General features: G+C 36.4%; 1 protein-coding gene across 3 annotated transcripts; it reads left to right on the top strand.

Annotated features, from left to right (window-relative positions):
- Positions 1-1,247: 1,247 nt before the first annotated feature.
- LOC127441538 (sterile alpha motif domain-containing protein 7-like) lies at positions 1,248-12,822 on the top strand. Of its 3 annotated transcripts, XR_007897319.1 has the most exons (11): positions 1,248-1,482; positions 3,877-3,942; positions 4,830-4,947; positions 5,099-5,222; positions 5,332-5,456; positions 6,582-6,660; positions 6,779-7,464; positions 8,254-8,375; positions 8,586-8,696; positions 9,300-9,607; positions 10,093-12,822. XR_007897319.1 is itself a non-coding variant. In XM_051699081.1 (10 exons), the coding sequence occupies exons 3-10, from the start codon at positions 4,845-4,847 to the stop codon at positions 9,534-9,536; spliced, it is 1,587 nt and encodes a 528-aa protein (XP_051555041.1). In that variant the 5' UTR covers positions 1,248-1,482; positions 3,877-3,942; positions 4,830-4,844; the 3' UTR covers positions 9,537-9,807. The 3 variants fall into 3 exon arrangements, 1 of the variants encoding a protein (XP_051555041.1); XR_007897320.1 differs by lacking the exon at positions 4,830-4,947; XM_051699081.1 differs by lacking the exon at positions 10,093-12,822 and having other exon boundaries at positions 9,300-9,807.
- The last annotated feature ends 205 nt before the right edge of the window (positions 12,823-13,027 follow it).

A 13,027-nucleotide genomic window follows, 5' to 3' on the forward strand; every position in this document is an offset into this window, starting at 1 on the left:
AAATTAGTATAAACACATGACAAGGTTTACTACTTTAGAACTGATACATGTTGAGGCATTTTAAAGATAACAAACAATCATAAATAATGTTAGCTTATAAGGCAGAGCATACATTTTTACATGTTTGAATTGAGTACAAATGTAGAATTTACTTTATGTTTTTAAGTTCACGCTTAAACTTATTTAATGTAGAGAGTACTTAATTTGTTCTGCTAAATTTACTTTACAACAAAATCATTTTTATTTAGTGTACTTTATAGTCTAAAAAAATTTTGTCTAACAAGTAAGAATTGTTACTTCAAATCATGTGTTAACCAGTAAATAACTGCTTGAAATTAACCAAATAAAAATAATACAGCAAAAGCAGAAATAGGCGATTAAGGCAACTGAAAGGCATTGTTACCTGTATGTTACAAGTTTTCCGTATTGAGATCTTTAAAGTCATAATAGCATAAAAAATTTGATTTGATGATTAATTATTTGGTAATGCCATCAATATAGTTCAGATTCCTATAGCTTCACAATCATTTGTTTACTCATTTCTTACTAGCTTTGTATAGCAGAGGAGGAGGTGTGTGGGGACATTTATAATAATCAGTAAAACAGCTTTATTAACCCTCTGTCAGCTTATCTGTGCGGGAGGTGAATGCTTGCCACCAGTCTCTTCATGTCTGTGTCTCTCCAAGAATCCGTTTTCTTGCAAAACAATCATATGCCACCCAATTGTGCGCACACCTATCCCTGTACTAATTCCCCTGATCCTCTCAGTGTTAAAAAATATAAGTCTAGGAACTGCAGACTATGCTGTAAGCGGGTGGTGAGCACAAACTGTCAGATTAACAAGTCTGAGCACATGATCCTCCACAACATAGTAAGGCGCCCAATGAGATCTGATAAAGACAAGTGAGTAACACTCTTACAATGATTTCTATTAAACACACAAAAAACACTTGAAAGAAACATGCACTTCCAGCTTGCTTTGAGTTGACAGTGTCATTTCCATGAAAAAGGAAGCTGAGCATTTAGGTGTCTTAAAGTGCTAACAGAGGATTATTGAGGTAAATGTTGAAAGAGGTTTAGCCACTGTGCTTAGGCAGTGCTCTTAATTACATTTCAACAGAGTGTCCGACATGCAGTTGGACGAGAGATCATAGTGATGTCAGGCCTGGGGGGGGGGGGATAAAGCCTGCTTAAGCCTAATAGAGATAACATGAATCTGTAAATTTAGCTAAGACAAGTAGTTTTTTAGCTAAGACAAGTAGCTGGCACTTGTTGGCCAGGGCATCTGCAGGTTGGTGGCTAGACTGGTAGCTTCCCTCAGAGGTGTTGAGTCTTCAGAGCTGTGGACTTTCTTGTTGCTCAAACCAGCAGAGCACCTTCAAGTCTCTTACTGAATTGGAATCGCAATTGTTTGGTATGCACATGTTGTCAACTTGACAGAGATCTTGGATATATTCCCATTTCTCTGGCAGAGATTCAAAGGTGAGTCCACTATCTGAACATTTCTAGTCTTATTATCTCCCTTCACTCTACCTTCCAGTGTTTGGATGCTAGTTTCTGCTCTTTAATTTTGAGGTATGCTTTAAGGATTATAAACCGTAAAGGGAAGAATATCTATGTTCATTCCACTTTAAAGAAAGTGTGAAAAAAGTGTGCAACACATTGCTACTGTTAATCTTGAAACTTGGTATTGCAATATTGCAAAACAGGGTTGGCTTTTCTTTAAATTGTTTGAACTGTTCCTCATTTGTAAGTTGCTTTGGATAAAAGCATCTGTCAAATGATTAAATGTCAAATTAATGTAACTATAAATGTATTTGCTGAATTGGGCCTATATTTGCACATTATAGAGCACATTCTTAATTTTTACTTTCTTTACATGTTAAAAAGCAATAATGTAATGTTTTCCATCTGTCAAAGAGGTGATCAAGGCACTTTGCCCTGTAACACTGCTCATATCTTTATATCTGTCCCAGACTTGTATGTCTACCATTGGAATTATCTTGTGCCCTCACTATACAAAGGGAGTATATTAAACCAGTACATTAAACCAGATGATTATTATCTTCTCTACTATGACCTACCCAAACGCAGGGCTTGAAATAAGTTGTCAGCAGTTTTCCCTTAATGTATTCCTTTAATGAGATTAGCCAGAAGCAAATCCATCCAGTTCAAGTCTGTGACTTGGATATGGCATCACTTGTCACATGCATGCCAGACACTGCACTTGTTTTGGACATATGCCCAATACTTAGGTTTTATGTATATTTTTAAGCCTATAATTCATATGGTATTGTTTTGGCGATGGTCATGTTTATCTCAAATGCCTGCAAATCATCAGGGCTAGCTGTCAGATAGATCCTCTCTGATGGCAGATTTAACACAAATTAAAATGTGCTTGCACCTATAATTAATCATCTGAAACTACAACTTATTGTTATTCATTACAATTCCAGGTGATTTTTAGTGGTCAGAATGAATATTTGCAGCTTTTGTGAAGTTACGGTTTGTGTAAATACTGCTGGATGTTACATTTTTAACATACTGTACATAAACATGTTTCTGCTGATGTAACTGCATGGATTAAAAAAAAAAAAAGATTAAATTACCAAATCAAATTGCATTAAACATTGTATTCTACATATATTACTTTATTACATAATTTCCTGGCAAAGTAAGATTTAAACAAATTATTTAAAATAGATTTATTTAAACATGCTTCCCTTGGCTATAGTATAATTAGTTCAATTAATGACATTTACCATACATTTTGAATTTTGTTTACAAAGTTTTAAAAGTTCACACTCCTCGTTAATTCTAACTAAATAATTCATATTTATTCTGAATTCATAATTAGTAGTCTACAGAATTTAAAGATCAATTCAATTAGATGGACATTTGTCAAATTGATTTTGTGTGTGTGTGTGTGTGTGTGTATTATCTATAATTATTACACCATCAGTCCATAATAAACAGATTCTTAAGTGTATCAAACAGAGTTTTGATACAGTTGACAGTGTGTCTGCCTGCGCCACATTTACCACATAAACCGTTTGTATTCCAGATTTATCCCCAAGGTGTTTTTAGGACATCTCTGAGGCTAATGGAGGCTAATAGGCTTAGCACTTAGGTTGTATTGTCCGGTATGTTTACAGGCAAGGTTTGCTGAGGGTAAAACTCTAAACTCAGGGATTACCTCCAACACATCCCTTTAAAGTGCTGTATAGTCAGGACTAAGCTAATAGGATCCGAGGGGGGAATAGGGGCCCTGAAGGTAGTTTGGGGGTTGGCTGACAGCAGGAACGCATACATACAGGTCAGCAGATGTAGCTAGCAGACTGCTGGACTAACAGGAGGATTACAGGACTCAGATTAAGATGGCTTCTCTTGGAACATATAGGGTAATACACACAGAGGGAAACCTCAAAGGCTGCTCCGTACAGAATCGTGGAGAATATATCCTGGAAGAGATCTGTAGATCTATTAATCACAGCCGTGTAATCATTTCAGCGAGAATGTTTTACCAGGTGGATAAATGGACAGGCACATTTTCACCTTGAATGTTTTTTAGTAATAGATAAAGAATCTATGAGTAGATGTCATTTTACTACACTCTTAAAAATACACTGTTTTTTTTTTTTTTTTTTTTTGTGTGTGTGTGTGTGTGTGTGTGCTTCTATAGTGTTTGCTTATAGTACAGTATAAGCAAAGATTAAGGAAATAACAGGGGTAAATCCCCAACACTATGTTCTTATTTCCAAAGAGAAACACTTCAGGCTAATAATTTTCACTAGAAATCTATTTCAATCTACTAAAGAATAAAGAAGTTGACATCTATCATTTTCTCTTTCTCTCTATCTGGTTTCTCAATCTCAGACTAACAGGAGCAGATATATTTTGCACCTGAGTGAGTGAAGATCAAGCACAGGAGAAAATTAACAGGTAGGCCTATTTATCATCTACTCTAGATCATTTTTAACATTGCTGTTTATGTTCTCAGAATGTTTGTTGTCAAATTCTGATGTAGATGAGAATAGTTTTCCTTCAAATGTGCATCTTAAAGGCGTGTCGTTTAATGACCCGTAAAGACAATTGTATCTAGTGCTTTAAGGAATATTCTGGGTTCAATACAAGTTAAACTCAATCGACAGCATTTGTGGAATAATGTTGATTACCAAATAATAATAATAATAATAATAATAATAATCATTTAGACTTGTTTTGTTTAACAAAATAAATAATGCAAGTGCTTTTATAAAATTATAAGCTTCACATTTCTGACTTTAAACCCTCCAAAAATTGGCCCCATTAACTTCCATTGCAAGTGCCTCACTGTAAATTAATGTTTGTTTTTTATAAAGAAGAGGGACGAGTCAAAATAGTTTTTTGTAGTAATCAACATTATGCCACAAATACTGTCGACTGATCTTAACTTGTAATGAACCCAAAAAATTCCTTAAATGAGCTCTGAAATGTCTGTGTTAGGATAGACCGGATCACTTGATTGTCTTGTGTGACTATTAGTCTTTTTACTAGTCTAAAAGTTAGTTTCAGCAAAACTTTGTATTTGTAAAAAATTTTTATTACCATATAAATACCATGGTAGACCAATTTTACAGCATCTGTCACCATCACTGTATGATGGTACTGCCACAGTGCTTTTTTCCAAGCGATTTGTTTAGAAATGACATATTTGTACGACAATTTAATTAAGTGGATAATTTCTTTAAAAACAAAGCTGTACTGCAGTAACAGAGTGCAGTGGATGGATAGATGGATGGATGGATGGACAAAATTTAGATGTCATATGTATGTTTACATGGACTCAGGGAGGAGGCAGTGTCATGACTCCACGTGAGCAGCTAAGGAAGATAACAGCACTTGGAGAGCAAGGTGCTCTAGATGAGAAACACTGGTACCGACTAGTCAATGGAATGTCTACTGGAGGTTAGACTTTATCACAAATAACAGTGGCTGTTATAAAATGGATATGATTGAAAAATATCTGCAACAGTTTAAACCACAGAGAAATTTGCAATAAACTGAATTGTTTACACTTGCCTTTATTTTGATGTGTTGCTCTGTGTGTTGTAAGCAGAGTTGCGGCAGAGGCAGGAGCTCATGATGAGGAACCAGATGGCAATGGCTCCACAGATCCTGGTTCAGGGGCAGCAGAGACTGCAGGGTGTGCCCACACAGTTTGATCCCCGCTTCATGGAGAGGTCTGTTAGAATTTTCCCTAAACATCAACTCAAAAATGCATAAAACTTAATGTAAAGTTGAGATTGGAAGTTGAACTTTGATGATGAACTAATCCTCTTTTATCTGCAGGGAACTGGTGCCACCCACTGAAATGGTATCAGCTGATGCTAGACAAATCCACATGGGTACCCATCTTGGTCCACCTCCGCCCCAAAATTCCAATGTTATTCCAGGCCGAGGATTCCCTGGAACAGGTTAGAATGTAGTTATATTCAGGCAAATAATACAGAAAATTACTCCTTTTTAAGGCAAAATATTGTGGCAGTCTGCAGATATAACCAGTAGGAAAGGAAAAAATCAAGTCATTTTTATTTGTATAGCGCTTTTCACAACATGCATCGTTTCAAAGCAGCTTTACAGAAAATCATGCATTAACAGAAAATGAAACCATAATATCTATAAAGTCTTAGAGTCATCATTGTGTAGTTTGATTAAATAATATTGTAAATTGTGTATAAAAATAAATAATTAAACAATTATTTAGAACCCCAGTGAGCAAGCCGAAGGCGACTGTGGCAAGGAACACAAACTCCATAAGATGTTGGTTAATAGAGAAAAATAACCTTGGGAGAAACCAGACTCACTGTGGGGGCCAGTTCCCCTCTGGCTAACAGCATGAATATAATGCCAATGTTAGTTATTAATGTGCAGTGCAGGTCATGGTTTAAAATTATTAAACTAAGTAAATGTTAAGGGTCAGTGTTTAAACAAAGATTTTTTATGAACTGTAAGATTAATGACTAATGTCTTTGAAGCCTGGATTAACTGCAGAAGTTCACATTGATGCATTGTCCTTTGTTAATTGGCCTTTTGTTGGCAAATAATTGATAGTCTATGTATTCCATTTTAAGAGTGTAGTCCATCATTAGACCAAGGTGATGCAGGCAGAGTAATTTGGGTTAGGTCTATCCTAGGTCCAAGGTTCAGGCAGTGGCATATGCATATGAAGCATCCCATGTCTTATGGTTGGAGTTGACATCAGTTCATCCCCTGAAGTCCATTGTAATAGACTGAAGTGATGTCTGGCTGGCACCAGCTGCGTTTAGTCGTCATCACTCAGAGACACATAGCAGTGGAGTCCGACACCAAGCAGGAATGGAGGTGGATCTGGCCGGCTCTGGTAACCTCGGGATATGAATCCAGAGGTTGAGACAGGGAAACAAATAGAATAATATTAGCATAGATGCCATTTAATTTTTTGCAGAGTTATAGAGCAAAAAAACAAATGAGATCTCTTTAATATGCTAACTGTTTCTCCTATACACCAATGAAATAAAGAGATATGTAAGCTAATAACATTTTCCTCTGGGAATTTGCAGGTTATGGCTACCTTCCTGCTGAAACCATGGAAACAGTTGCAAGACGACAAGAGTTAATTCACAAGCAGAATATAGCCAGGTAACTTTCAGTGCATTTGTTTCCAATGTTTGCCATTAAATTCACACACAATTGCAACAAACCTCATAGTTGTTGTTTTTTAATAATTTAATAATAATAATTGTATTTCTGAAATGAGGATGGAGATGAATGCTATCCTGCACCAAAAAGAGCTGGAGAATGCCCACCAAAAGGGTCTGATTGGCATGGAGAATCCCATGATGTACCAGGGCATCCAACACAATCCCATGGCCTTCAGGGGCCGCCAGCGACTTCCAGATGGACATGATGTCTTCATCCACCGTACTGCCCTTGAAGACTTGCATGCTAACAGTCTCCTCATATCAAGCCCCTACCCACCAATCAGCACACTGCAAAGGGAGCGAGGACGCAGGACAGGCAGAAGAGCCACCAATCACAAGAGCTCAGACAGCAACCTCACACTCCCCAAATGCCAATCAGAAGAGAAGAATGTAGAGCAAAGTCCAGGAGGTGCTTCATGGGAGGAGAAGGAGGCAGGAGGAAAAGGTGACATGAGTAATGAGGCCCCCATCCACAAACCACACCACACCAATATGGAAACTGAGCTGTCTTCAGGCAGCAGTAGAAAAAGTTTTAAAGAAGGAGAGCCTGGGATTCGCAAAGCCTGTATTAGTCGACAGGAGGGCTGTTCAGAAGTCACCAACTACAAAGCTAGCACCAGTGACAAAGACATATCCAACCCATGCTCAGCTTTCCAAGAGAAGTTTCTGCACCCTTCTGCCACTGGCCCAACTGGCATGCCCTACATGCTTCCAATGCCAGGAAATGGACTTCTACCAATTGGTGAGCTTGCTATTTTTCCTTTTGTATTTCTTTAATGCAGTGCTTGTGTTTAGCTGTTTGTTACACATGTTTTGTCAGCTAAAGAAGCATTCCAGGATCAATACAAGCTAAGCTCAATCGACAGAATTTGGGGCATAATGGTGCTTACCACAACAACAACAAAATTACTCGTCCCACAATAACGTAAGAAATTGCTGTTACAGTAAGGCACTTACAATGGAAATGAATGTGGCTATTCCGTTTAAAAAGTATAGCCACAACATGTAAACGTTATATGCATTAACATTTTTATTTTGACGTTTTAGTGTGATAAAATTTGGGATTTACTGGTGTCATGGCATTTAACAGATTAAAGAGTTTCCAGTGTTATGTTGTCATAACAGCGAAGTTTTAATATTGGATAGAATTTGATCAATATAATTAAATACAATTTGATCACAAAAAAAAATCAAGTTAAAACATAAAATGTTTACATCTTGTGGCTACACTTTTGAAATTGAAACAGTGTGTATTTTAATGTTTATGGACTGGCCCCATTCATTTCCACTCTAAGTACCTTACCGTAATTGCGATTTTTGCTTTTTTTTTCAATAAATGAGGGACAAGTCAAAATTATTTGTTGTGATAATTAACATCATGCCACAAATGCTGTTGACTGAGCTGAACTTGCATTGAACCTGGAACATTCCTTTAAGAATTTGCCTATAAAACAAATGCTGCCATATTTTAGTCAATGTTACTTCCTGTATTCTAGTGTTTGATTACACTTCTTCTGTTTTCTTTGATCAGGGCCTTCTAATATGTTTCTCAATGGAGAAGAGATGTCTTCACAGGAAGATGTTCGCAAGTGGACAGTTGATGATGTCTACAACTTTATAAGTGAAATACCAAGCTGTTCTGAATATGCACAGGTAATATAATATGCATACCTCGAGTTGCAAACAGACAAATCCTTTATATTTCAGAGGCTATCTTTAAATAATCCATTCAATCTATCTATCTATCTATCTATCTATCATCTGTCTGTCTGTCCATCCATCCTTTCATCCATCCATCTATCTATACAGTATATGTTATATCTTTATATTCATTCTATTTATTTTATGTGTCATCTAATACAGACGTTCAAAGACCACATGATTGATGGAGAGACATTGCCTCTTCTTACAGAGGACCACCTTCTGGACACTCTTGGGCTAAAGCTTGGCCCTGCACTCAAGATACGATCACTGGTACTACAACAACCTTTAGGCTAGATTCAGGCTAGTTGCTCTTTCTGACAGTTAAATGTGTGAAAGTGGTTGGGGAAAAATATATCTGTCTAAGATGTAATTTAAAACAGTTCATTCATCATCTACTATGTGTGAACTGTACATATCCTAACAAGCAAGCTAATCCTGTCTCGGTCAGTCTGATACTAGCCCCATGAGTTCCCATCGATTATAGATTACAATATTTTTGTAAAAATGCATATTGCTTTATGCATGCTGTGTTACTAACCTCAGTACTAGTGCATATATTTACAAAAAAATCTGCATGATTATGTTAATGATCATTTGCACAGATGACTTCAAGAATTACAAGATTAAATTTGAAATTTAGCTCATCATTTATGAACTTCCATCATTAACTGAGCCTTGTTTTACTTTAAATGATTTGACACTTGACTTTCAAAACCTATGTCTGCTACTACAGTTATTCATTCTTTAATATTTTAGGTTAGGTTTACTTGTTTCACAGTGACATTCCACTATAATAGTTAGTGGGATGAAAACCTCCTCTGAAAATAACTCATTAAAGTCATTCGGGAATTCTAACTGTCCCTTTCTTTTCAGTTGTCACGGCGGTTGGGTAACATGTACTATAACATGATGAACTTGCCGTTGCCTGTATCTGGTCTGCAGCTTGCACCTGAGAAAGGTGGGGACAGATCATCAGATATTAGCTCCCCCCTCAACTGCAACAATGTGGAGATGCTTGGCAGCCCCCGGGACACGGAGGCCCTTAAATCCACAGAGCCTGTAACTGAAGCTGACAATCCTTCTCCCACCCAAATGAGTGAGACAACCTAAGAAGACATGAAGAACTACTGGACTATTCACTTTTTTACCTCAAGAATCTGTTGTGATGCCCAATGCATTAGGTGTGACAAACACTTGACAAAAAAAAAAAAAAAAAACACAAACAAAAAAATATTTGTAAATAAAAAACAACACTGAAATATTCATTACAGATAGATTATGCTCTACATAATACAACAGGTTTGCCATTATGCCTCAAACAATTCATAAGAGTTAGTAAAAGTGTTTATGGCATGCAGTTCATAAATTCTTCAACAAATGTGTGTGTATATATATATATATATATATATATATATATATATATATATATATATATATATATATATATATATATATATTTTTTTTTTTTTTTTTAACCTATAGCTTTATTTAATTTATCATTGCATTTTTGTATTGTAAAATTTTATTTTGTTTTTTACTTTAAAAATTGCATTATTCTGTATTCTCCTGTATTGTTACAATAATAATAATTATAATAAAAAAGATTCATAAACTCTTTCCTTTTTGTTTAAAGCATGATTTCAGTGTCTTTACTGTACTTCCCCAGCTAACAATCCAATCCCACTGCTGTGTGTTGCTGAGTGATGACTACTAACTGCAGTCTGTACCAACCATACAGCGAGGGGCACTTCGATGATCACTGACTGCATCACTTCAGTCTTCTATGATGGACTTCACAGAGGATGAGCTGCTACCAGCTCCATGGGATACTTCACTATCCACTGCCTGCACCTCGGGCTTAGGATGGACTTCACCAAAATTAACCACCAAGCTTCCAGCCAGACTGTGAGGCACACCTTGCTGACCTCTGCCTGCATCATCTTGGTCATAGGATGGACTACACTCTCTTAAAATTAAATACATACTGTATGTAGCAGGATAGGCTGTCACCTTTCTGTTTTATGTGTAATGATGTCATTGATTGACTGCTAGTCATTGTCAAAGCTGGTCTATTTAAGGGCTCTTGTCAGCCAACTGGGAATGTGTTGCTGTCAACCCTGCCCTCTTTCCGGTATCACATGGGTCATCCGAGTGCTACTTCCAGTTAGCTGATTAGCTAAGTCATCATGGCTTGTTGTTTTGGTCAGTGCATGTTTAACTGTAGTGAACCAAAGGATGTTTCCTATGTTGAGAACTGTAGTGCTGGCTGTTCATCCCCAGCGAGTGTATCTGCTGCTTAACTACTATTGGCTGCTTTGGCATGGTCTAATGAGCCACCTTAACCCGGTGGGCTGGTTGACAATGACATGCTGAAGTGTTCCCTCGGTGGCTACAGTTGTGTGGTTCACCTTCTTTGGAACACTCCAGGGCAGCTCCTATCTATCTGTTTCAATACAGGAACACCTAAATCTCCAAAACGGCTGGTCAAGATTACAATCAAAGAACAAATTTCAAATCAGCAGTAAAATCTGACAACACTGGTAACAAATCATGCTTCTTTACCTCAGATTACGCTAAAAAACTTTGTTTTTTCCCCCGCCTTGTTGAGCTAATGCGCATGCACATTCTCAAGTTGACTTACAGGTGATGTCTTTATCTAAAAGGTGCCCTGAATCCCGATACCTATACTGGTAATGGAGTCAGGTCCAAAACAATGTGAGATTATTTAACTGTAAAAGCTGCGATTTAATGAGATAAATATATAGTTTGTGTGTGCTGCGCGTATTAAATGTGAGCACTTGTGAATGTGTTGAGCCGGTGTTGTGCAGACATAAAGACACACAGTGCTCAAACCTTTGAGAGATCCTTGACTCAAACACAGAAAATGCTATCATGAGCATTGTGCGCTCTGTTTGTAGCAGATGATAGCAAATGTAAACAAATGTTAGCGTGGCACATACAGACTACATATTTATGTAATTAAATAGCAGCCTTTTAATAATAATTACTTTGAGTCACGTAGCGACCGGCTTTCCAGATTGAGAAGCTACTGTCATAACACAGAAACACTTCAAAATATAAGCTCCGCCAAAATAAAAGCTTAATTTTAAGGTCTTGTTATTGGTCACTTTCACTCTTGGAATAAACTAATCATGGCTGATTGTGAATAGTGAATTTCAACAATGGCATTTGTAACAGAGAACTACTGATTTTGAATGATGCACACCACTAGGTGCCACTGTAAGTCCAAGATGACACAAACAAAAAGTTACTGAGTGCACCTCTAAAGGGAAAAAGTGCGACAAAATAGATCACTGCTGTATAGTTATGTAATACTGTATTCACTATAACACTGCTACTAGTAATAAAAATAATAATAAATCAATAGTAATTGTATTATATTTAAAGGGACAGTTCACCCAAAAATGAAAATTATCTCATCATTTACTCACCCTCATGTCATCCCTGATGTCTATGACTTTCTCTCTTCTGCAGAACACAAATTAAGATTTTTAGAAGAATATTTCAGCTCTGTAGGTCCATAAAATGCAAGTGAATGGTGGCCAGAACCCTGAAGGTTCAGATATCACATAAATGCATCATAAAAGTAATCCATAAGACTCCATTGGTTTAATCAATGTCTTCTGAAGCTATCCAGTCAGTTTTGGTTGAGAACAGACCAAAATATTCTCAAAAGATCACAATTGCCGAGGAGACTGCTGTCAAGATTTATAGTGAAAAGGAGTTACATTTTGGTCTGTTCCAACCCAAACATTTTGTATTTTGGAATGTGCTGTGAGGTTCTGTATAAAAGCATTTAATTTGATAAAAATAATACAATATTATGTAATTATTAATTGTTATATTTTTATTTAATTAAAGTTAAACACCATTTCGATGATAACATTTAAATAAACTGTTGACATGGAATTCAGAAAAACAGTGAGGGACAGCTTGAGGGCAGTAAATAATCTTGTTTATTTTCTTTTTGCTAGCCAGCTGTCATGCCATTTTACAGATACATCGTTGATGAAAAGAAATTCAAATTATATGTATCTTTTCTTTGATAAAGCACTAAAAAGAAAAGATGACTGAAACAAGCGTATTGCTAGCATTGCTAGCACATTTTAAAATTTAAACATTTTATTGCATTTAAAGCCTTTATTCAGAAAATTATTGCATTTATCGCCTTTACTATTTTAAAGGACAGAGGACCATTATGTTCAAGACACGGTTACAGCCATGGTTGTATGGGTATCTAAGTGTGTTATTAGTTATCATTATTGGATGTGAATCTCTGTAATTCCAAAATTCCAAGCATTTTCAATGCTTTTATTGTTTTTATTGAGGGTTGTGAGACAAAATAAAAAGAGAATATATTTTTGTACTGGTATCCACTTATCTTGCCTCTCATTGGTGGAAGCGAATTGGATGACCTTTCATGGGATGACCTCATAAAAGTAAAAAAAAAAAAAAAAATGGCCCAGGAAATCAAATCCAGGGGCAAACTCTGTACTGAACATTTTACTGAATACCTTTCTTAATATGTACCCTTTATATACTTTATTTATGATTAATTTTAGATACCTGTGTTTCCAATG

Source organism: Myxocyprinus asiaticus, chromosome 5 (assembly GCF_019703515.2).
Source record: "Myxocyprinus asiaticus isolate MX2 ecotype Aquarium Trade chromosome 5, UBuf_Myxa_2, whole genome shotgun sequence".
Lineage (NCBI taxonomy): Eukaryota > Metazoa > Chordata > Actinopteri > Cypriniformes > Catostomidae > Myxocyprinus > Myxocyprinus asiaticus.